The sequence below is a fragment of the Podarcis pityusensis genome (assembly GCF_964106645.2).
Source record: "Podarcis pityusensis genome assembly, chromosome: 2".
NCBI lineage: Eukaryota > Metazoa > Chordata > Lepidosauria > Squamata > Lacertidae > Podarcis > Podarcis pityusensis.
This window is the reverse complement of record NC_138029.1, coordinates 22,802,862-22,826,907: the sequence shown is the minus strand read 5'-3', so window position 1 is coordinate 22,826,907 and position 24,046 is coordinate 22,802,862. Positions and strand designations below refer to the sequence as shown.

Here is a 24,046-nt window from a genome sequence, read left to right as displayed (position 1 = left end):
ACTCTGGGGTTGCGGCACTCACCTCGCTTTACTGGCCGAGGGAGCTGGTGTACAGCTTCCGGGTCATGTGGCCAGCATGACTAAGCCACTTCTGGGACATCCCTATTTTCATCGGAGAAATGTTGGAGGGTATGGAGTTATGCGACCCCCGAGCCAAGGAGATAAGTAACTATACAACCTTCAGAAGGCATCTGAAGGTAGCCCTGTATAGGGAAGTTTTTTTAATGTTTAAAGTTTTATTATGTTTTTGTATATGTTGGAAGCTGCCTAGAGTGGCTGGGGCAACCCAGTCAGATGAGTGGGGCATAAATACTAAAAGTATTATTATTATGGGACATCCTTGTTTTCATTGGAGAAATGTTGGAAACTTTGGCAATGGCATGCATTGAGGAACCAATTTAGTTGAAATGGGAAATGAATAAATCATTTTGCCATACTGTGGCCAGAAAACACTGCACACCCCATAGCATCCTGTTCTATTCAAACAATTTGCCTGCCAATCGAGGAGTATGAGTTGAGGCTGGAAACCATCTGGGGGAAATTGCAAACAGTCCACTAACGTCCTTGTGTTAGCCATGAGAAAGCAGAGCTACTAACTAAAGCATTGATGTCAAGTTGACCCAATTAGATGTGCAATAACACGGCTTCTGCGGTCTGCCTATGAGGGTTTTAAAAAACGTTTGTTGTCATCTGTCTGTCTCGAGAGACAATGGTCAGTATTTTTTTAGGCCTCTTGGTGTTTAAGGGAAACTTGGCGTTATATGGCATTGTTAAGGTTCAAGAACACCTTGACTTTAATTCTCATAAGGCCGGTATATGAAACTGTTCTAAACTTAAGGAAATAAAAGCACAGCCGTTTGGCACGTTGCAGTTCTTGAGATTAGAAAGTGCAGAGTTAGATCTACAGAGCTGTGTTTTAATTGTAACCATTATATATACTGTATAAAAAGAAAAAAACATTGTCGTTCAAAGGATTTAAGGCTGATTAATAAAATTATGTAGCTCTCCTATCTTTCCCACTGTGTTGATGGATGCTGTACTCATTTGTTCTGTTGTAAATAAAAATTTGCCCTTTTCCCTTATGGGGTATCCAAAAGCCCATATAGAGTCCTTACATAGGTTCCCTATTGGTAGGAGAAAATAACAGAGGCCAACCAGAGAATATTGAGAAACAAGCAGCTAGTAAGCTTGATCTTTATTGATCTGTTGCAACAGGGTGCTCCCCTCACCCGCAGGAGAGGAGGAGGACCCCCAAAAATGCTGTGCAATGGCTTATAAAGACTTTTGAAATTGCCACCCTGTAGATCAAGACCACCCCCAGAAACATCATACATACATCACAGAAGGGGTGTAACCTAAGACCACCCCTCAGATACATCACACCTACATCATAGATAAGGCGGTCTAAAACAGAAATTTGAATATTGTTTTTCTCCTGTTGTTGTTTATCTCCTGTCTGGCAGGTTACTTGATTGGATTGCCTGGGGAGTCTGGCCATTCTTTTGTAGTGATAAATACTTAGTTCCTGGGCCATGTCACAGGCTCACACCCTATTCAAACACAGACATACCCTTAAGACAGGATTTGTGAAGGAAAAGACAATGAGGAGGCTTTTCCACTTTGACCTTGCAGAGAAAACATTTGCTCAGTTTAGGAATCAAAATGGCTTCAGGTCGGTCTTCCCGTGCTGATTTATGCATGTGCGGTTATGAACATTACCATATATCTAAGACCTCAAAATTCCTATCACAGTACACACTATTGACCTAAATGTGTTTTATCTACTGGTTGATCACATTAGCCCTTTCAATGTTTGAGCACACCTCAAAGGACTGGAAGGTGCTTTTTAGAAGGGCAGTAACAAACAAAAGGCAGCAGCTGGTATTAAATAATGTTGATAACTGTTTCAAATAACCTGGAGCCCCATGGAAAACAAACATAGAATCCTTATGGGTAGACTTTGTCCTTAGTGATGGCTTTGGATGGATCTTACAATATATTTGGAAAGTCAGACTCATAATCAGCTTGTGTCTATAATGTCCGTCCAGAATAATTTTGTGAATATAAGCTGTTAGAGCATGATGGCTTGGTTTGAATTAAAGCAGGGGTCGGCAAGGTTTATCTTACCTGGGCCGGATCGGTCCCACAGAGATCACTCCATGGGCCGGCGCCTGCGATTTTCAGCATGTGCGCAGACGCGATTTCCAGCACCGTGGAAGCGAGTTCCCACACTGCACCGGTTTAGCGCAGGGCGTTGGCGGGCAACTGGGTTCAGGGGCGGCTCATGGGCTGGTCAACGATCTCTGCGGGCTGCTTCCTGCCCCTGGGCCTTAGGTTGCTGACCCCTGAATTAAAGTGTAGCTAGACATACACTAAAGTGTGCTAGCTGGGTAGCTCTTGATGAGACAAAAGGCTTCTAATGTTTACTTAATCTGAATTGTTCCAGAATTGGGACAGTTTGAGCATCTTCACTTATTAATGGCACTTGTATGCTGCCCCATAACCAAATCTGGTCAGCTCACAATAAATATGTCTTAGCAATTCAAACGCAAAGTCAGACCCCGAACCGTAAAATCAAAAGCAACGTAAACACAGAAGAAGAGAGAGACTCGTACCACAACCCCAAAGTTAAAACGTAGATATTGATTTTCCAGCTTGCTGCTGGATTCTTCAAACCCATTTTCATGTTTCTAAATTCTGGCCGGATAAATGTTAAGCAGTCCAGCAATGGGAATAAGAGGACACACTGCAATTGCTGTCTTCTATCTCCCAGATTAATGTTAATCTACAGGTCTAGGATAAATGTTCAGCAAATAGTCTGGAGGCAGTTAAGTCAAAAGGGAGATGAAGACTGGGAGGAAAGGGCATTAAATAATTCTATGTTAAATACAAATTGCTGGAGACTTAGCCCTGTAATTTGTGTGGGAGGGGAGAAGAATGCTTTGTCCCTGTGGCCGATCTGTACTTCAAATGCTCTCAGGTTGAGGTTGGTTTTGACTGGGTTTTACCTGATGGTGAGAAGGCCGTGAAACAGCAGTCTTATTTCCCATTCCAAGACTAAGATGTGCCATGGGACAGTGGCATGTAGAATCCGGCAAAGGGACAACTTGTTCCCTTGTTTTGGCACTGGGACTAGACTTCACCTGCTGCATAAAGGCAGCAGCTTCTGGATATACTACAAGAGGCTTTGCCATGTACCTGTGCAGATGAAAGCATAACTAGTCAAAGGTACTGGGAATGGCTATATGCCTCTCCAGCACTGGCAGGTTTCATCAGTCAAGGCACAGGGATTTTGGGGCAGCAGACAGGGCAAGTGGGTGCATACAGACATATAATCCTAAGGGTGCATACAGACATATAATTTTAGCAGTGAGCTTATTGCTGAAGTACATTCCCAACTTTTTAGGAACATTTTTTTTCCTGGATAAAGCTCAAGAGAAACCTGTTTGTCTTGCAGGAGAAGCTAAATTGGCACAGCCGTGACTAGTTAGCTCGTGTCAAGCACAAAGCCAGCAATTCTACTCCTTTTTGCTGTATTTTTAAGGAATTCGCTTAAAAACAGTAACTAGTGAAAGAAAATGATTAGATGCTGCCCTAAAACAAAGTACAACAACAACAACAACAGAATAATAATAATAATAATAACAATAGTTTATACAGCAGTTTCAAAAAATGCGTGCTGTTCCCCTCCTTTGGTTCAGATGTCTCCTGCCGTGCTTAACCAGTGTTCGTACGTAACCAAGATTTGAAACCTGGATGTTATGTACTGAGTTGAATAGGATCCAAAATGCAGCAGTCTGATTGGACCTAGAACACTAGGTTCCAGAATGCAGCAGTCTGATTGATTCGCAGGAGCCACCCAATCCAACACCAGGTAGAAGTGAATCCGCAACCTGATTGGCCTACAGGAGAATCCCAGAATTAGCCAATCATGTGGGGCCCATTGTGTAAATAATGTATATAAAGCAGGCATTTCGGGGAAACTTCCATTCCTCACTACTCTGAGCTGAATAAAGAGCATGAAATCTACACACGACTCCGAGTATATTCCACTGGGTTTGAGGTGGCTTCTGCAGAGATGGAACTAGAACCTTCTGAGCCATATGTTCTCCCAATGAGCTATGGCATCTCCCTTGAGAACTTAAAAACATCTGGAGGGTGTGCTCTAGCATAATTTCATTACTAAAAATACTGCACAGGGGCTCTGTTTCCTAAAAACTACAGCAAGTTACCAGAGTCCTGGTTTGGCCCTTGGTTCCTAAGGATGCATGTTTGCTCTTCACACTCTACAGCCCTGTAATCAAGGGGTGGAGAGCCTGTGGCTCTGCAGATGTTGTTGCTCTCCCACCCCCATCAGCCCAAGCCAACATGGTTGGTGGGAGTCGGGAGTCCAACACTTGGCCCGGGGGTGGGTCACAGCTTCCCCTCTCATTTTCTGGAGAATCAATGAGACGCTGAAACTTGCAGGGAGAGAGAAATAGTGCTTTTTACTCTCTCAGCATGGCACCATCAGATGTCAAGGAAATAATTATCTGACTTTTAGAAGACATCTGACTTTTAGAAAACATCAGGGAAGTTTTTAATGTTTGATGTTTTTTAGCGTGTTTTTAATATTCTGTTGGGAACCTCTCAGAGTGGCTGGGGAAACCCAGCCAGATGAGTGGAGTATAAATAAAATTATTATTATTATTACAGTGGTACCTCGGGTTACATACGCTTCAGGTTACATACGCTTCAGTTTACAGACTCCGCCAACCCAGAAATAGTGCTTCAGGTTAAGAACTTTGCTTCAGGTTGAGTACAGAAATCTTGCTCCGGCGGCGTGGCAGCAGCGGGAGGTCCCATTAGCTAAAGTGGTGCTTCAGGTTAAGAACAGTTTCAGGTTAAGAACGGACCTCCGGAACAAATTAAGTACTTAACCTGAGGTACCACTCTATTATTATTATTATTATTATTATTATTATTACTACTACTACTACTACTTTTAAAGGCAACCTGTTGACCCCAAACTCACCGTATACTCAGACCCATAATTTTCATCCAATATAGAGAGCTTGAAGCATGGGCTCCGTCTCTACTGTATCTAAAATACGCTAATAACATAATAGTGTACATGGTAAATTATTTTCCATGCAGAGTTGCATACTATTTATTGCAAGATTTATTTAGAATGATCATTGTGCAGCTAGAAAAAAACAGTGTAAAGTATACTGTTGTTTCTTAGTGAGAGACAAATGAACAATTACTACTTTAATCAGGAGTCTCACGTTGGCCATAAGATCTCTCCCACCCCCCACCTCCCAAATCCCATGCTTGGGTGTAAGCGTGTGATTTATTTGCCTCCTGTTTCTATGGTATTATTTCAATCCCTGCCAAGTCTTTCACAGGCTTGTGACTCTTCTGGCCCTGTTGGTTTGGGGGAAAATAGTCTGATGTAACTGATTTGCTATTACAATAATTTCACTGTTTGCTTGCCTCTTCTCCACCCACAAGCGAGTTCAGGCCCAATGCATGTATTTTTAGAACATGCTGCATGTTAGTTGTTGATAGTGAGACTGCTTGCCCAGTGCTTTCAGGAAAGGTTGACCAATCATCGCAATAATCTGAGGTACAGACTACAAAAATCTTGGGCAAGTTCACAGAATTAAAACAGTTTAAATGTGGGTGTTGAGTTGATACAGGTAAGGGTCTCATCTTTTACCTGAAACTGAAGCAGACTAATGTGGGTTTTTAAAAAATAAAATAAAAGCACTCTACCAGCTCTCTTAGTGCTGACAAAATGGGTACTGATTCATTCATTTTGTATATAAAGACTCATTGCATAATTGTTATCAAGTGTGGAACCGGATTAATACAGTTTTGTCACATTCATTTTGTATCTGTAAAGATGAATTCAGGGTGGCTTACAGACGAATTTTAAACTAAACAAAACAGATCGTTAGTTACATGAAATGAAATAAAAGCAGTACAGAACCAAAAACAGTAGAAAAACTAAATATTCCCAGCAAGATGAACCAAAAACCCCTTTTCACATCCAGAAACAGTCTCAACCAGTCCCAAGAGACTTTAGAAAAAGCTGTGTTTTCACTAGGCACTTGAAAGCATATAGTGGCAAGGCAAGGCAGACCAGATCCCCCTGGGAAGGGCTTTCATTAAAATTGGGGCCACCACTGAAGAGGCCTTGGTCATTGTGGACCTTTAGTCAGTGAGGGTATCCAGAGTAGAACCTCAGAGCAGAGTTGTAATTCTGAGGGGAAATCCCTCTTATTAAAATACGATAACAGCAGGATCCATTTGCTGTAAATTTGTGCATCATCCCTCCAGGAAGGTTTGATTGCTATCTTCAAACAATGTATGTGTACTTGAACGCTCCTTGCGTAGAATCTTTCCTTGCCTGGAATATGGCTGCTTTCATGAAGGCTGAACCTAAAATACTTGAGCCGGGAGCTTGTTCCCAAGAGAAAAGCAGGCCACCAAAACACACCTGTATGTTCCAAACCTCTGTCTGTTGAACAAATGTAAATTGGATGGAGTTAAAAACAACAACAACATATAGTCGTACCTTGGTTTTCGAACAGCTTAGTTCTCGAACGTGTTGGCTCCCGAGCGCCACAAACCCGGAAGTGAGTGTTCCGGTTTGCAAACTATTTTTGGAAGCCGAACATCTGACGGGGCTTCCGCGGCTTCTGATTGGCTGCAGGAGCTTCCTGCAGCCAATCAGAAGCTGCGTTTTGGTTTCTGAATGTTTTGGAAGTTGAACGGACTTCCAGAACGGATCCTGTTTGACTTCTGAGGTACGACTGTGTTTGACTGCTTATTTCTCTGAGCTGCTCTGCAGACTGGATTTTGTTTATACCCTACAACCTTTCTCTTTTTGTTACTGGATGGAATGATGGGGACAGGAAGCTGTTCTATCCCTGACCGTTCTGCTTGCTAAATTGTGCTCGGCAGGGTGAATGGAGTAATTTCCTGTGTTGTATAAAGCTCCCCGTTTTTATCTGTTCCGCTTTTCAAAGCTTACATGGCCTTTTCAGAAGGCAGCTGGCATATCCAGTACAGCCTCGTGGATTTACTTTTTGACCGAGGTCCTTCTGCATGCTGGCATTAATCAGTTAAGATTGTGCACCGTGTAGCAGATTTGCTCGCAAAGAGGCAGAGATTAAGGGGAAATCTTATTTTTCTCTTTGGTTTCCCACGGCAGTCTGCGGGAACGCCTATGATTTCTCCTCACTTTGAAAATAAAATGCCCTGTTGATCCACAACGGGAAGCCCATGATATGCCCTCGCTCTGGTTACCTTTTAGTTAACTATGGTTGCAATACTTTGTCCTTGGGGGTGGCCTTTGAAGACCACCTGGAAGCCGTAGTTGGTTCCAGAATGCAGCTGCTAGATTGATAAGGGCCCAACTCGGTCACCCCAGTTGTTAAAGAAGCTTGGGTTGATTTCCAGGCACAAATCAAAGCGCTTCTGTTATGCCATGCAAGACTTTTAAAAGATTAAGAGTCTGAAATACAGTGGTACCTCGGGTTAAGGACTTAATTCATTCTGGAGGTCCGTACTTAACCTGGAACTGTTCTTAACCTGAAGCACCACTTTAGCTAATGGGGCCTCCTGCTGCTGCCGCGCCACCAGAGCACGATTTCTGTTCTCATCCTGAAGCAAAGTTCTTAACCTGAAGCACTATTTCTGGGTTAGCGTAGTCTGTAACCTGAAGCATATGTAACCTGAAGCGTATGTAACCCGAGGTACCACTGTATCTAAAAGGACCGCTTACTCCCATATCAATCTGCCTGAGTATTGAGATAGTGTAGAGAACTTCTTGGGAATCTCCAGTTGTCTAAGGGGAGGTGGATCGCAACCTAGGGGACAGTGTCCCCCCCCCCCACTAGCAGAGCTCCGTCTTCCCAGAGAAGCACACTGAGCTCAGGCTTTGTCCGGCTGCAAGAAGACAATAAAAGTCTTCTTGCTCATCTCCCCCCCACCTCCCGCTTTAGTGTTTATTGCGGCTAACCTGTCAGATGGCTGTTGCGGTTGCTCGAGAGTAACCAGGCAGGACTCCAACCTGAGTTTTACGGGCTTTATTTTGGTGCAAACTATTTACAGTGAAGGCCCCCAAAGCTCATGTCTGGCTCAATCGCTAGCAGAATCCGGGAGTGGTCTTTTTTTGGACCTCCCCCAACATAAAAGCTTCGTTACCCCCAACCGTCTCCGCCCCTCTCTGCGCCTCAGACTACTGTGCAGAATGGGCGATGGCAAGGGCGTGCTTCCCTCCTCTCCAGCTTGCTCAGGAGCGGTGTTGAGGCTCCTACCAGCATCCTCTGGTCCTTGCACCTCTTCTCCACTGGAGGTGGGGCTTTACTCCTCCCAGGAAGAGGAACTGCTTCACAAGATTTTCGGAGGTTCCCTGTAACACAACTGCCCTTCTGTTTCTCGCCTCTGAGCCGATGGCAGTTCCCCGACATAACCGTTTCTTTTCTTGGTCTGCCACTGTTTTTGAGATTGGTTGCTTTCAGACATAATGCTAAACCACACTGTGGCAACCAGCCTTGGCAAGCTTTGGGCTCCAGTGCTCCCCAATCCCCTCCATTATGACCACAAGGGGGCTACTGGGAGGATCTTTCATCCAAACTGTGGTTAGTGCTATCTATGGGTTAGACCTGTGGCATTCCAGATGTTGTCAGGCAGTAACTTGATTCACCCCTGACCAAGACCATGCTGCCAGGGGGCTGATGGGAATTCCAGCCCAATCAGTGTTTGAAATTAGCCAGGGGCCAGGCGTGTTTTGTGATTGGTGCAGGTCCAATTGCGACCTTGTTCTCTGGATTTCTGGATTCCAGGCAGGTTACTGGGGATAGCAGAATGTCACTTAGAGAAGGATCTGAAAGATTTCCCTTGTAGCTTGAATTAGTTTTATTCTGGATTGTTTTATTTGGTGTTTTAATGTGTCGTAAACTGCTTTGAAATTTGTTCATATAATATAAACATAAAGTGGTATGGAAATGGAATGAACAACAACAAAAACAACAACAACAACAACAAAAAATTCCACTGGGGATGGGTAGGAAAACGACGCATAGACATTCCATTGTGGCAACCGCAGCTTAGGTTTAAGTTGCCATTTGGCAATTAGATTATATTTCTGATTTTCTAACACTGTTAATGGGTCACAAATTCCTTGCACTTGTTTAGGGGGGAAAGTCCGGACAGGAACCCTAGTTGAAATGGGCGTGTTTCCCTGAACCAGGAGTGGGGAACCTTTGACTTCCTAGATATTTCTGAACTGCAGTTCATATCAGCCCTAGTAAGTCTTGCCAATGACCAGGAGTTTCAGTTCATGGATAGTTCTCCACGCCTTCTCTAATGGCTGCATAACCCTGGAGACAATCCGTCAGACGTCACATTCTGGCTTTGGGCTGGGCTGGAGCCAATAGTGCTCTAACTCACAATTAAATGTGTGTGGGGGGCTATCTCCTCTTCTCTCTTTCTGCCACCACTTCCCCCCTTCTTGCCACCTGCATGAAAGTAGCATGTGGTCCTTGTGTTTCAGGTTGTCCTAAACCATAGTTTGTCGACTCCACTCCAAACCATAGTTTGGCTGGGATCCAACATAAAGAGTAACCACAGTTACTTGAAAACAGAAGGGGAATCGTCTGATCTCTTCACGGCCACATAAGAGTCAAAGAGTAGAGGGCAGAGCACATGAATTCTTTGGCTTCTGCAGATAACACAGCTATACAGGTGAAACTCGGAAAATTAGAATATCGTGGAAAAGTTCATTTATTTCAGTAATTCAACTTAAAAGGTGAAACTAATGAACTTTTCCACGATATTCTAATTTTCTGAGTTTCACCTGTATAGTAAATTTTGAGTGTGCATTTCCCCACTTAAGAATTCTAACCAAACTGAAGAGTGGGTTATTAACATTTATACACCTCTACTGTTTTGTTTTTTTAAAGAGCAGAATGAACACACTAATAACTAATTTAGCCTAGCACGTATGGGAGAAAATCAATTTGAAATTAATGTTGCAGAAATGACTTTGAATTTCTGATACCAGCATGCTTGTAGGGAATGTGAGTGTGTGTGTGAGAGAAATCCAGATGTCTCAAGGCAAAGGTTGTCGGACTACCAACAGACATTTGCTCCAGTCAGCATGGCGAATGTTCACATATTATGGGAGTTGGCAGTCTAGCAACATTAGGAGGGTTTACAGCAGGCAGAACAATTGGCAAGCCTTTAAGGTGCCACAAGATTCTCTGCAAGAAAACACGACACATGTACCCCCTGGAAATGTTTGCAAACTAGCGTAGAAATTTGTGATGTTGAGAACAAATGTCAAAGATGCCCATCCCCCAAGTGACTGACATATTTTGGCAATGAGAATTTCTTCCCCTTTCACTCTCCTTTTTTTTCCTTCCTTCACATAGTCAGCACCCTCTCAGTAGCACATCTTACTCAAAATACTTAATTTTGCTGACCTTGTCCAAATACCTCGCTTCCTCACTTCTTTGCTGAGTCATGGCCGGATTCCCGTGGAAAATGTGTGCCCGTGTCTGAGCTCTGCTTCATGCAGAAAAAGTCACAACTGCATGAAGTGAGGGCTTGATTCGCAGAAGTTGCTGCTATTTTGAAAGCTGGCCTGCAGGGAAAAGTAATGGAACATTCTGCTTCAAGTAGTTGTGCAAAGGCCCTTTTTCCTTTTTCCTTGTGAGGTCATTTGCCATAGGTTATTGTCCTGAGCCAGTTGTTGTTTTACGTCTTTATAAATGACTTGGATGAAGGAATTGAGGGGATGCTCATCAAATTTGCAGTTGACACCAAACTGGGAGGGTTGGCTAATGCTGCAGAAGACAATCAGAATTCAAAATGACCTTAACAGATTGGAGAACTGGGCACAAGCTAACAAAATGAATTTCAGTAGGAACAAATGTAAGGTTCTGCACTTAGGCAGGAAAAACCAGATGCACAAATATAGGATGGGGGACACCTGGCTTACTAGCAGTACATGTGAAGAGATATAGGGGTCTTGGTGGACCACAAGCTTTAACATGTCAACAGTGTGATGCAGCAGCAAAAAAAGCTACAGTGGTACCTCGGGTTACATACGCTTCAGGTTACATACGCTTCAGGTTACATACGCTTGAGGTTACAGACACCGCTAACCCAGAAATAGTGCTTCAGGTTAAGAACTTTGCTTCAGGATAAGAACAGAAATCAGGCTCTGGCGGCGCGGCAGCAGCTGGAGTCCCCATTAGCTAAAGTGGTGCTTCAGGTTAAGAACAGTTTCAGGTTAAGAACAGACCTCCGGAACGAATTAAGTACTTAACCCGAGGTACCACTGTAATGCTATTCTAGGCTGCATCAACAGAAGTATAGTGTCCAGATCAAGGGAAGTAATAGTGCCACTCTTTTCTGCCTTGGTCAGACCACATTTCGAATACTGTGTCCAATTCTGGGCAACTCAATTTAAGAAGGATGTTGACAAGCTGGAACAGGTGTCAAGGAGGGCAGCCAAGATGATCAAGGGTCTGGAAACTAAGCCTTATGAGGAACGCTTGAAGGAGCTGGAAAAGAGGAGACTGAGAGGAGATAGGATAGCCATCTTCAAATATCTGAAGGGCTGCCACATGGAGGAGGGAGCAGGCTTGTTTTCTCCTGCTCTGGAAGGTAGGACTCGAACCAATGGCTTCAAGTTGCAAGAAAGGAGATTCTGATTAAACATCTGGAAAAACTTTCTGAAGGTAAGAGCTGGTCAGTGGTGGAACAGACTCTCACGAGAGGTGGTGGCCTCTCATTTCCTTGGAGGTTTTTAAACAGAGGTTGGATGGCCATGGATGCTTTAGCTGAGATTCCTGCATTGCAGGGGGTTGGACTAGATGACCCTTGGGTCCCTTCCAACTCTGAGATTCTATGATTCTACGACCTTTGGGTGGTGCTTTACTACTTATTGTCTGTAAACTTGGGGGGGGGGACCCTATTGGAGTGGTGGTTGACTATTTATGGCAAGTTCAAAGCAGGCCAGTCTTCTGGTACGGGTAGATAATACAGCAGGTTCTTTTTTTTGTACACCGTTTTTAATCCAGAATGCGGCAGCTAGACTGGTGACTGGGAGCGGCCGCCGAGACCATATAACACCAGTCTGGAAAGATCTTCATTGGCTCCCAGTACGTTTCCGAGCACAATTCAAAGTGTTGGTGCTGACCTTTAAAGCCCTAAACGGCCTCAGTCCAGTATACCTGAAGGTCTCCACCCCCATCGTTCAGCCCGGACACTGAGGTCCAGCGCCAAGGGCCTTCTGGCAGTTCCCTCGCTGTGAGAAGTGAGGTTACAGGGAACCAGGCAGAGGGCCTTCACGGTAGTGGTGCCTTCCCTGTGGAATGCCCTCCCGGCAGATGTCAAGGCAATAAACAACTATTTTACTTTTAAAAGGCAACTGAAGGCGGCCCTGTTTAGGGAAGTTTTTAATGTCTGATGCTGTATTGTTTTTAATATTCAGTTGGAAGCTGCCCGGAGTGGCTGAGGAAACCCAGCCAGATGGGCGGGGTTTAAATAAATAAATTATTATTATTATTATTATTATTATTATTTTATATTGCAGGAATAATTTTTATTTTTCAAAATTTACAAATTATTTCCACTTTGGTAACTCGGTTTAACATGTAAAGGGGAAAAGAACAAAGCGTTTACTTGGAGAAGCAACGGTAAAGGGAAGAAGTGAAAGGGGTAGGGGTGAGATTTAAGGCTTGCCCAGGACAGAACACCAGAGCATATTACTAAACTAAGCAAATCTGAATGTTGTGCTTCCCACCTATTTCCTTTTCCTTCTCCCAGTCCTCTCTCTCTTCCCTCAAATAACGAAGGATATAACTGATCTGTAAAAAGGACTCGATGAGCTGAAAAGAGAGGCAATGTATGTACTGTACTTTTGTAACCCAAGAAAATATTTACTAAAAACAATTGAAACAAACAAAGGGAAAACTGTTGGTACCTAGCCATCCTTTCAGGGCCTTAAAGCAAGAGATTTGTTCTCCTCATCCTAGGATTTGAGAATGTGTTTGTTCTCTTGCTGAAGTGGGGGCATTGATGAGGATGACGACAATAACAGCAGACTAACATGTAGGCATCAACTTGTTGCCTACATCATTTTTTAAAAAACAACAACTACAGCATGTGAGGAATAGGCAAACATAATCGGTAATAAAGCCAACTGGCTCCTGGCATTGGGTCTGTCTCGAGGAGGTCACGGCTGCTGCAGCTGCCGCCTTTGTCTTTGAGCAAGGCGCGTGTTGTTCTCGTAGGCCCTTTGTCGCGATCCCTTAGAAGAGAAAGTACCGTAAATGTATTTTCAAAGCAAGTCATCAGCAGATCCATGTGAAGTAAACAGTACAGAGCTGTTGGTTGATTTGGCTCTGGAAGGGACTGCCTGTTGGTACTGTAGCCTATCTCAGCGGCCCTTCATACCCTGTTTTGTGGCCCCCCTGGATGAAGGGGGTAGGAGGGGGGGAAAATAGGTGTGCTCATTTGAGGAAGCGATGAAGGTGTCTATTATCATTGCAGAGAATACCTGCAGAGAAAATTAGTGCTTAGCATATTGTTGCGAAGTTGTGGTTGGTTGTGCACCAGTTTGGCCAAATTGCATTTCCCGGTCCAGCCTACTTTGCAGAGTGATTGTGACATGACACTTGCAAAATCACTTGTGGTTGGATTCATTGGCCCTGGGATTTTCCCCACTTCTATGCTGATCTGTACTCTGCTTGGGTGGGGTAGGGTGTTCATTGGGTAGAAGTGTTCTTGTTGAAGCCTTGCCAGCTTCCAGCAGCTGACTTTTAATTAAAAAAACCAAACATACGGGCTTGCAAAACACAGCGCACCAAGAGTGGTGCTTATGCTTGTGACTGATTTAACACAAATGAATCATAAGAAGGCCTAAGTATTAAAGGCTTGCAAACCTGCTGAAGCTGAGTCATTCTGCTGGTGACTGGTCCTCCTCCACCCTCTTGAGCAGCATTCAACGTCACACTGAGTCTGTGTTGCAATAGGGTGACTTGTAGGTTATACGTCTATGTCACATGGAGGAGACGGTAGCTCATTCGTTTTGAAAACTGAAATATACTCGGAGTCCTGCAGTGATTTCATGCTCTTTATTGCAGCTTGTAAAAGAGTGATTGAATTGCCCCCCCAAAACATCAGGCTTTTATATACATTATTTACACAGAGAGTCCCGTCTGATTGGCTGATTCTGCTTCCCTCCTGGAGCCTGATTGGTCTTCTCCTGCAAGCCAATCAGTTGTTGCATTCCAGGATCCTACCTGCCTATTGTTCTAGGATCCAAGCTTAGTACATAACAAAAATGCATTTATCCAAGGATGGCTTCAGGTTTTGCGGGTGTCCCTGACCCAAAAATGCCTTCCCAATTGTTACTAACAGATGGGCAAACAGTTATCATCAGTAACCAGAAGTCTACGCCACAGCCCAGAGTTGTACCACTTGCCTAATTTCTGGGGAAGATGGGAAAGCCTTCCCAATGAGGACAGAGGCTGTTGGGAAGGAATACCCAGTTCCTCTGAGTGATCCCAATTACAGTGATACCTCGGTTTATGAACTTAATTTGTTCCAGAAGTCCGTTCTTAAACCAAAACCATTCTTAAACTGAGGTGCGCTTTTCCTAATGAGGCCTCCCACTGCCATTGCCCTTCCACTGTTCGGATTCCGTTCTTAGACTGAGGTAAAGTTCTCAAACCGGGACAATATTTCTGGTTTGTGGAGTTTGTAAACCGAATTTTTCCTAAACTGGACTGTTCTTAAACCGAGGTACCACTGTATACTGTCACTTGGAGGAAAAGGCAGATGGCTGCAGCTGCTACTTCCTTGTTGGTCGGGGTCAGTAACGCACCCAGGGAGTTGGGGCCTTGCCAGCGGACCCAAAACATGTCAACCCTGATGCCAGTCCTATGTTCTTTTTGAAGTGTTATCTCTTTGGCAATCTATAGTGGTCCGAAGATGTTGCTGCAACTTCACTCCCCGCCCCCCCAAAACCCCCTCATGCTCCTGTCTCTCGGAGTAGTCAGATATTATTAGGACTTCTGCCTTCAGTCGCATATTGCTTTTGGTTTTGTTTGTTTTTTTAAAAAAAAATTTAATTAAAAATGCAGTGAAATGGCTACATACAAATTCAGTAAAACAGAGAATACAGCACAAAGCAATATGTAGTGTAACAATGGCAGCAGTGTTAGAAACGGAGATAAGAAAGCTAGGAGCTAAATGGCCCTTAAACCTAGGTTATGGGCGCAACAACGGAATGTCTGGGCGCGCTTTTTTAATAACAAGAATACAAAGCTGACAGTGAACTGTAGCTAAAATCTTATGTTCATTATTCACATGGTCTAGTCCTTCGCCTGCCCCCCCCCCCAATATTCTGAAGAGGGTCTCTTCTCCAGTCTTTAGAGTAGCTGGAAGTGGGGAGGCAGAAAAAGGTCCTCCTTTCCTTCCATTCTGCAGTTTTAATCTGAAATCTTACAGTGGTACCTCGGGTTAAGTACTTAATTCGTTCTGGAGGTCCGTTCTTAACCTGAAACTGTTCTTAACCTGAGGTACCACTTTAGCTAATGGGGCCTCCCGCTGCAGCCGCGCCGCCGAAGCACAATTTCTGTTCTCATCCTGAAGCAAAGTTCTTAACCCGAGGTACTATTTCTGGGTTAGCGGAGTCTATAACCTGAAGCGTATGTAACCCGAGGTACCACTGTATTGCGCCCAAAGCTAAAAAACGGCTTGTGCTAATGAAATTCCCTGTTGCAAAATGCGCCTAGAACAATGGGAGTTTCGAACACTGAATAGGCGTTCCAACGCAGTTCCTGGCCATTTTGGTCCATGCAGATTTGTAAAGGGTGGATTTTTAGGGCGTTATCGACCACACACACACACACCCCTCTCTACATGGGTTTTGAGAATGAGAACCTGAAGTAACTTACGCTGAAGTTAAACCACGTGCCTGTGTCTGTGGAGGTCTGTATTGATTTTTAAGGTGATATTTCTTTAAAAAGAGAGGTGCGGAAGAGAATGTTGGTACTGTGAAAGTTCCTTTTAAAGCTTGAGAGTGGCAGTTTGTTTTCTTTCTCTTGTTAGCTGGGCACAGAGGAGTGGAGAAACAAGGAACCAATATACGAGCAAAGATCATCTGGAAATAGTGGGGGGCAAGAGATCTCAGTAACTTTGCAGGGCGGCCTCTGGAAGGACACAGAAGCCTTCGCACACAAAGCCTTGCTGCTAAAGTTGTATTTTTGCCCAGGCAGTGAATTGCTTTGCTTTGTTTTTTAAGGAGTTATGAAGGAAAGCAGATCAAACGGACAGATTAGTGGTCCAAGTTGTGGACTCAGTGAAATTTGTGCCAGGCATTGAACAAACAACTCACCAAGGTGCTTGAAGGAGTTTTGCAGCTGAAGGATATGAAGAGCTGTGGATATATAGCGAGGGATGAATGTAAGTAAGGGAAGCCGACATCTGGGTTGGTGGGGACACAAATTAACGGGTCCTCCGCTTCCATCGGAAGGGTTGTGATAAGGTTCTGAGCCAGATAGCTTGCAGAGAACCTTTCTCTAAACAGGATTGTGTGCTCCTCGAATCATTAACACATTTGCCATCAACTTCAGAAGTTGAGTGATTAATTCTGGCATAATTTGTAAGAGTACAGACAGAATGGAGATCCCAGTGTGGTGTTGTGGTTAGAGTGTTGGACTGGGACCTAGGAGACTAGGGTTTGAATCCGCCCTTGGCCATGAAGTTCACTGGGGGACCTTGGACCCGTCACTACCTCCCAGCCGAACCTCCCTCATAGGGTTGTTTTAGGGATTAAATGAGGGGGAGAACGATGCAAACTACCTTCAGCTCCTATGGAAGAACAAGGTGGGACATTAAACAAACAAACAAACAACAAGGAAAGAAATGGTCATATGGTAAACTGTTAACCTATGGCGCAAGTATGATATTCTGTCTTGTGCAGCTTAAATTCAGTTTTCCACATTTCTGCAGCAATTCATGATTCTTAAAAAAACACAATGCTTATGAAAATTCTCCATAAGAAGACTTGGTGTTTTAGTTGTATCTCCCCCACCCCAGCTGAATAGAGATGGCGAAGTCTTCATTTGACTAGCAGAATCACAAGCTGAATATTTAGGCCGTAAAACTATAAAACCGGCAATTATTTCCCTGTAGCACAATGTGTTCTCTGAAATGTTTTCTTTTGAATTAGGAATGCTTCCACATTTCTTTGTGTAAGCCCAAATATGGTCCACTAAGTGTTCTTTTGGCAAGGAGTTATTTTGTGTACAGAATTGATGCCACAATCTCAATTATTTGTATTGCAGTGGTGATGTTTTACAGAGATGCTACTGTAATGCACATTTGTAGATTTTATCTTGTGAACTGCCTTGAGATCTTTTGAAAGAAGACAACTTATTTGCTAAATGTCACTAATTTAGTATGCATCAATATGTTTTCCATTTAGTATATTAATGGGAAATTCATTTATTATCAGGTAATTAACACTATATTTGCAAGTAATAAATGAAACCATGTTAAACTGTTAACAAAACAACAACCACAGTATACTTTTGGAAAGATGTGGTGCAAAGGATGTGCCTAGGCAGTAGACTTTGTGCTAGTTAAAATATTGTATGAATTTAAAAAACGACAGGGCAGAAATCCAAGGACTGAAATAGTTTGAATTCTCAAAGTCTTAAGACTATCTAAATGGTTGTTGTGGAACTAAAGTGCTGAAGAATAGTACAAAATGTGTTATTGTTGCAGCGCTCATTTTGCTTCCACAAGTGGATCAAAATTGGTCACATTTGAAAGAGGCTTTGTAATGCTCAGTATTTATAGTGCTCGGTTGTGTGTGTTCAGTTGTGTTTTGTAAATACCCTTTTACTAACAGCCTTGAATTTGGCGTTGCTTGGGAATTCTAAGGAATGAAAAACTAAGTGCAGTTTTGAAAGGTTTAGTTCACCATCTTGATTCAAAATGGTGTCATCAGCCATAGATGAAAACCTGCTCCTTGATCTCAGGAATGTGGCTACAATGTCTTAAGACATCTCCAAATGCACGGAACTGACAACTTTTCAAAATATATAGTTTATCTATCTATATCTATCTATGACAGTTGCCACTTTTCTTTTTCTAACAAAGTCTTCCGCAGTGATTCTCTGGTCAGACTTCCAAGTCCTGATTTACTTGCCTAGCCTGTCCTTCCATTTTTTAATAGGTACTATAAATAACAATGGCTGTTTGGACAATTAAATATTGCAACATAGTAATTTGTGGTTGTGGAATCAGCTGGGCTGATTTGCAGGTCTGCTGGGCTTGTAGAAGTTGCTTTTTTCATTAGGCAGGAGTGCCATTTTGGACTTACAGTGGTACCTTGGGTTACATACGCTTCAGGTTACATATGCTTCAGGTTACAGACTCCGCTAACCCAGAAATAGTGCTTCAGGTTAAGAACTTTGCTTCAGGATGAGAACAGAAATTGTGCTCCGGCGGCGCAGCGGGAGGCCCCCATTAGCTAAAGTGGTGCTTCAGGTTAAGAACAGTTTCAGGTTAAGAACGGACCTCCGGAATGAATTAAGTACTTAACCCGAGGTACCACTGTACTTTTTTGGGGGGGAGGGAAACATTCCTCCATTCAGTGAGTGCCCTGAAAAGTGATAGTGAGACAACCCATCTTCAGTCTGGGGCGCCCTCCATGCATAAACAGAGTTTTTGAAGTGGTGTGCAAAACTAGGAGCTTCTACTTGTGATTAGAAAATGTCTGAAATTCCCAGGTGTCAGAAAAGGTTATTTATGTATGCAGCAACTGCGGCCCGTGTTTCGATAGCCCCAAAATGGAAAGTGAGCGAGGTCCCAGCTAAAGAGTATTGGCAAATTAAGTTGACGGAATATTCATGACTTGCAGATTTAATATATAGAATAAGAGAGCAAGAAGAACATACCTTTAAAGAAGATTGGAAAACATTTATTGGAATATATGGCAAATAACTGTATACAGCTGAAAACGCCGGCATCATTAAGATAAATTCAACAGAGTAAATAATTTTTGATGGATGTAGAAGTGGAAAAATTGATTTGAATGGTTATAGTAAAATATGCAGGGATGTATGATATGTAAAATGAACTATGGAAAGAGAAGGGAAGTCACTGGTTTGTTAAAATGTTTATTTGAAATTGTAAAACAGAAAACTTAATGAAAAATATTATTTTTTAAAAAGAAAATGTCTGAGCATGCACTGAGAATTGCAACAGACTTTAAGCAGGAAAAACCACATAAAGCCCAGATAATGCGTGAATATGCCCATAGTTTTAAGTTGGTTGTGATGCTCTTTCCTCCTGTCGTATACAATCTGGGATTGTGCCATGCAATGTGGAGACAGGCAGTGCCATGCAGGTGCTACTGAAATCAAATTTTAATGCAATTTTCCAGTTACTTAGAACAAGAGCTGGGTCTCAAACTAAACTATGTATAATTTTGGAAACTGTTAAAAAAACCTTTTAAAAAAACCTTGTGAAAATGTTGTAAGAGTACTTTCATGTTGTTGTTGTTTAAAAAAGGAAAATCTCTAACCCCAGGGTTAGCCAATGTGGTGCCCTCCATATCTTTTGGGACTCCTAGGGCCCATCAGCCCCCAGCCAGCATAGCAAAAGGTCAAGGATGATGGGAGTTGTAGTCTCAGTATCACCTAGAGGGCACCACTTTGGCTGCCGCCCCCCAGACTCTTCCAAAGGTGTACCATCTCCATGAGGATATCTGTGACACAAGTCTTTATTTATTTCACAAAATCTATGCACTGCTTGATTGTTTTTTTCCGAAACAGCCTCATAGCAATTTACCAAATAAAATTGAGAAGAAATTTGCAACTGTACTTTAAAACATAACTAAAGTTGAAATGCTAAAACGGATTAAAATTACCTTGGATTTCTAAGCATCTGGGTAAGCTTGCTTTAACGAGAATCTGTTTAGCAGACGTCAAAATAAAAACAGGGTAGGCGCCTGCTCGGTCTCAATCTGGGGTTCAAAGTTCCACACTTGAACGATCAAGTTCTTACAAATGCGAAACAGGCATTCTGTGGCACCCTCAGCAGGGCCAAGTCCACTGATCAAAGGGCCGAGTGGGCACATTTGGGGTAAGGCGATCTCACAGGGTAAACTGGTCCCAAGTTGTTACGGTGAGTAACAGGTTCTGCTTGTGTGAACGTACACTGGTAGTTGCAATCAAAGGCAGAACAAATCAAAGCCTTACAGTTCCTCTCCTTTCTGTCAAAAGAGGGCTGTAAAGCTGGGTGGTGGGTTTTTTCTCTCCCCAAATTCTGTCAGTCTAGAACAGGGGTCAGCAAACTTTTTCAGCCGTGGGCCGGTCCACCATCCCTCAGACCATGTGGGGGGCCGGACTATATTTTTGGGGGGGGGGGATGAACGAATTCCTATGCCCCACAAATAACGCAGAGATGCGTTTTAAATAAAAGCACACATTCTACTCATGTAAAAACCTGCTGATTCCCGGACCGTCCGTGGGCCAGATTTAGAAGGCGATTGAGCCAGATCCGGCCCCCGGGCCTTAGTTTGCCTACCCATGGTCTAGAAGCTGGCATGGATCAAGTGATCTGTGTGAGTCTTCCTTTGTTAAGGAGCAGGATCAAATCTCCCTTTCCTCCTCCTCCTCAAGCGAGCTCCATTGTGAAACTCCCTGGCCCAGGTTGCAAAGCTGGGCACTTTGGGTCTGGTCTGGATTTTCTGCTTGGGCTGCAAACTGCATTATATGGCTGTTGGATTGAGTGGAACTGCTTTGCAGGCAGCTTGTGTGTCTCCCCGAGCCACATGCTCTCCCCATGCACCCAGGCTTCAATTGTTCTAAACTCAATTGTTGGTAAAATGATTGGGATGACAGATTTAAGGTACTGTGTGCTGAAATTGAGGGACGGACTGAGAAAAGGGAAGCAGCTGGCACAGCAAGCGTTCTAACCTCCTTTCCCTCCCCTTCCCGCTCCTATAAACTTTCCGGGGCGAAATACATTGCTGTCACCTCCGCTAGCACAGCGTATGCTGTTGAGATCGTGCAATCAGATCATGCATGGGCACTCTCAATGCACTCAGAAATTGGGCAAAGTAATATACAGTATTTAGCAGAGGAGGGGCAGAATCTTCTGTTGCTTGTCATTCTGGAAGGTGGGAGGAAGGATGAAAAGAGTTGCTGGCTGTTAGACCGGAGTTGTATTGATGAACGAATGTGAAATCTCAGCCAATTGGCGTGTGAATGGAGAATATCTTGATTTAAGGTTGAACTCAACAGCTGTAGATGTAGATTAGAGTTTTTGAGTTCATTGGGGCGGCACGCCGTGTCGTAAAATGTTGTCTTACTACCATGAACTTCCATCAAAGGTGAGGCCCCCTCTTTAACATTAATTGGGGGAAATGACTCCCACAATTCTTAGTTGTGTATTCCAGAATGAGTGAGCACCGTACCTGATGGCTTGACTTCCCTAGCCGCTCAGTTGCACTGGGTTCCTTAAATTCTAATTGACCGTGGGATGTGCGGTGATGTTTTCTACTTTGCAGTGGAATCCTATGCATGCCTACACAGAAGTAAGCACTGCGGAGGTCCGTGGGACTTCCTCCCAGCCAACTCTTTCTTAGGATTGCAGTCAAGAGGCAATGGATCCAAGTTCTAACTTGGTTCCTATCATTGCTTTGAGCAGATTAGTCATTGCGTAAGTGCTAATGTCCCGGCATATACTTATATTCTTTATCCACAGTGAATAATAGGTCTGTTGCATTACAAATAATCAATTTTAAGAATTGGTGTGCGATCTTGGAGCTGGTTTGAACTTCTACAGCTGTTTTCAGCCTAGCACTTGACCCTGTGTGTTCATGCAATGTATTCAATTAAATATGTCGGATGCATTCGTACTGCGTTCCAGGATATCCTCTTTGTTTTAGTTAATGTTAACTTGCTGTAATTACATCCTGTGTTTAACTTGAGGGGAAGGCAGAGTACAGTGACATGCTTACTCTGATTTCTAAAGGCCTTTAGGAAGAAACTAATTTTCTGGATCCATTTCAGTCGGGGTTTAGGCCTGGTTTTGGCACAGAAACTGTAGGATGACCTCTGTTGAGAGAAAGAGAGAAGAAGAGTTTGGATTTGATATCCCGCCTTTCACTCCCCTTCAGGAGTCTCAAAGCGGCTAACATTCTCCTTTCCCTTCCTCCCCCACAACAAACACTCTGTGAGGTGAGTGGGGCTGAGAGACTTCAAAGAAGTGTGACTGGCCCAAGGTCACCCAGCAGCTGCATGTGGAAGAGCGGAGACGCGAACCCGGTTCCCCAGATTAGGAGACTACCGCTCTTAACCACTACACCACACTGAGAGAGAAGGGAAACATGTCCCTGTTAATCTCAGCGATCTTTCGATACCGTCGACCATGGTATCCTTCTGGAGTGACTGTCCGAACTAGGGGTGGGTAGCACTGCTTTGCAGTGGTTCCAGTCCTGCTTGGATGGTCACTCCCAGAGGGTGTTACTTGGAGAGTGCTTTTCAGCCCTGTGGAACATCCAGTGTGGGGTTCCACAGGGCTCAATCCTATCCCCTACGCTTCTTAACATTTACATGAAACCGCTGGGTGGAGTTATCCGGAGGGTTGGCATACATTGTCAGCAGTACGCTGATGACACTCAGCTCTATTTCTTCTATACATCTGCAGGTGAGGCGGTGGAAGTACTGGACTAGTGTCTTGCCTCGGTAATGGACTGGATGAGAGCCAACAAACTGAAACTCAATCCAAATAAGACTGAGGCACTGTTAGTGGTTGGGGGAATGTTCAGGGATGCAGGAGAGGATATATTGTTTGATTATATCCTTTTCCAACTTGTGTTAACAAGTTCCACAATTTAGCAGAGTAACATTCCCCTTTTTAAACTTGCAGCGGATGCGTTTGCTCAGGCTCGCTAAAGCCTATATAATAACTGTTCTGGTATTTCCCCCTTATTCCCTCATAAAAGATAAGACATGACACAGTCTTCTACAAAAGTATAAAAAGAGTTTGCTCACATATCATTCTGTTCACAATAGGATCCCAGAAGGCAGACTTAGCTTAGAAAAGAAACATATACCTGGAAACTACAGTGGTACCTCGGGTTACATACGCTTCAGGTTACATACGCTTCAGGTTACACACTCCACTAACCCAGAAATAGTGCTTCAGGATAAGAACAGAAATCGGGCTCCAGCGGCGTGGCAGCAGCAGGAAGCCCCATTAGCTAAAGTGGTGCTTCAGGTTAAGAACAGTTTCAGGTTAAGAACAGACCTCCAGAACGAATTAAGTACTTAACCCAAGGTACCACTGTATCTCATAAGAAGACAGTCCCTTTGTCCTCTCTTGACTGGAAGCCAAGAGGGCATCTTTGGCTAAGCAGATGTTGCTTCTTTGATGCATGTAGTAAAAAGAGAGAGATGGCTGCCCTGCCCTGTGTTTTTGTCATTACCTGCACAGGTGAGGCCATACCCACCTCTAGTCACATGCAGAGAAAGTCTGTCCCAGCCCAGAAGGAAACAGGAAGTTTATCTGCTGGCTGGACAAACATCCCTCCCCATGTGTAAACATGTTCACTCTAGGAATGTTGTACTTGAGTGCTCTTGTGTTTCACATCCCACAGTGGTTAGTTCCCTAGACCGGATGGGTGAGATCGCCTGCTCTTGATGGAGTCACACTTCCTCTGAAAGAGCAGGTTCGAGCTTGGGGGATACTCCTGGATGGACCCTTTGCTGTCGCTCAAGGCTCAGGTGGCCTCAGTGGCCAGGAGTGCCTTCCATCAGCTATCTGAACAGGGATAGCCTAACTACTGCTGCCTATGCTCTGGTAACTTCAAGGTTAGACTACAGCAATGCATTATACATAGGGCTGCCTCTGAAGACAGTTTGAAACTTCAGCTGGTGCAGAATTCAGCGGCCAGGTTGCTCACTAGAGCAAGGTGATTTGAGCATATCACACCGATCCTGGTCCGACTGCA

General features: G+C 43.8%; 1 protein-coding gene across 5 annotated transcripts in view; it reads left to right on the top strand.

Annotated features, from left to right (window-relative positions):
- Positions 1-24,046, top strand: part of TEX2 (testis expressed 2) — a 94,502-nt gene that overhangs the window by 26,018 nt on the left and 44,438 nt on the right. The window contains exon 1 of one of the 5 annotated variants that reach the window (XM_080994434.1): positions 16,171-16,476. The exons of 3 other annotated variants lie outside the window; for them this stretch is intronic. In XM_080994434.1, the coding sequence (XP_080850560.1) occupies positions 16,443-16,476 (34 nt within the window). In that variant the 5' untranslated portion in view covers positions 16,171-16,442. Of the gene's footprint in view, positions 1-16,170; positions 16,477-24,046 lie in introns of those variants that run through there. One more of the 5 variants, XM_080994433.1, reaches the window with a different exon arrangement.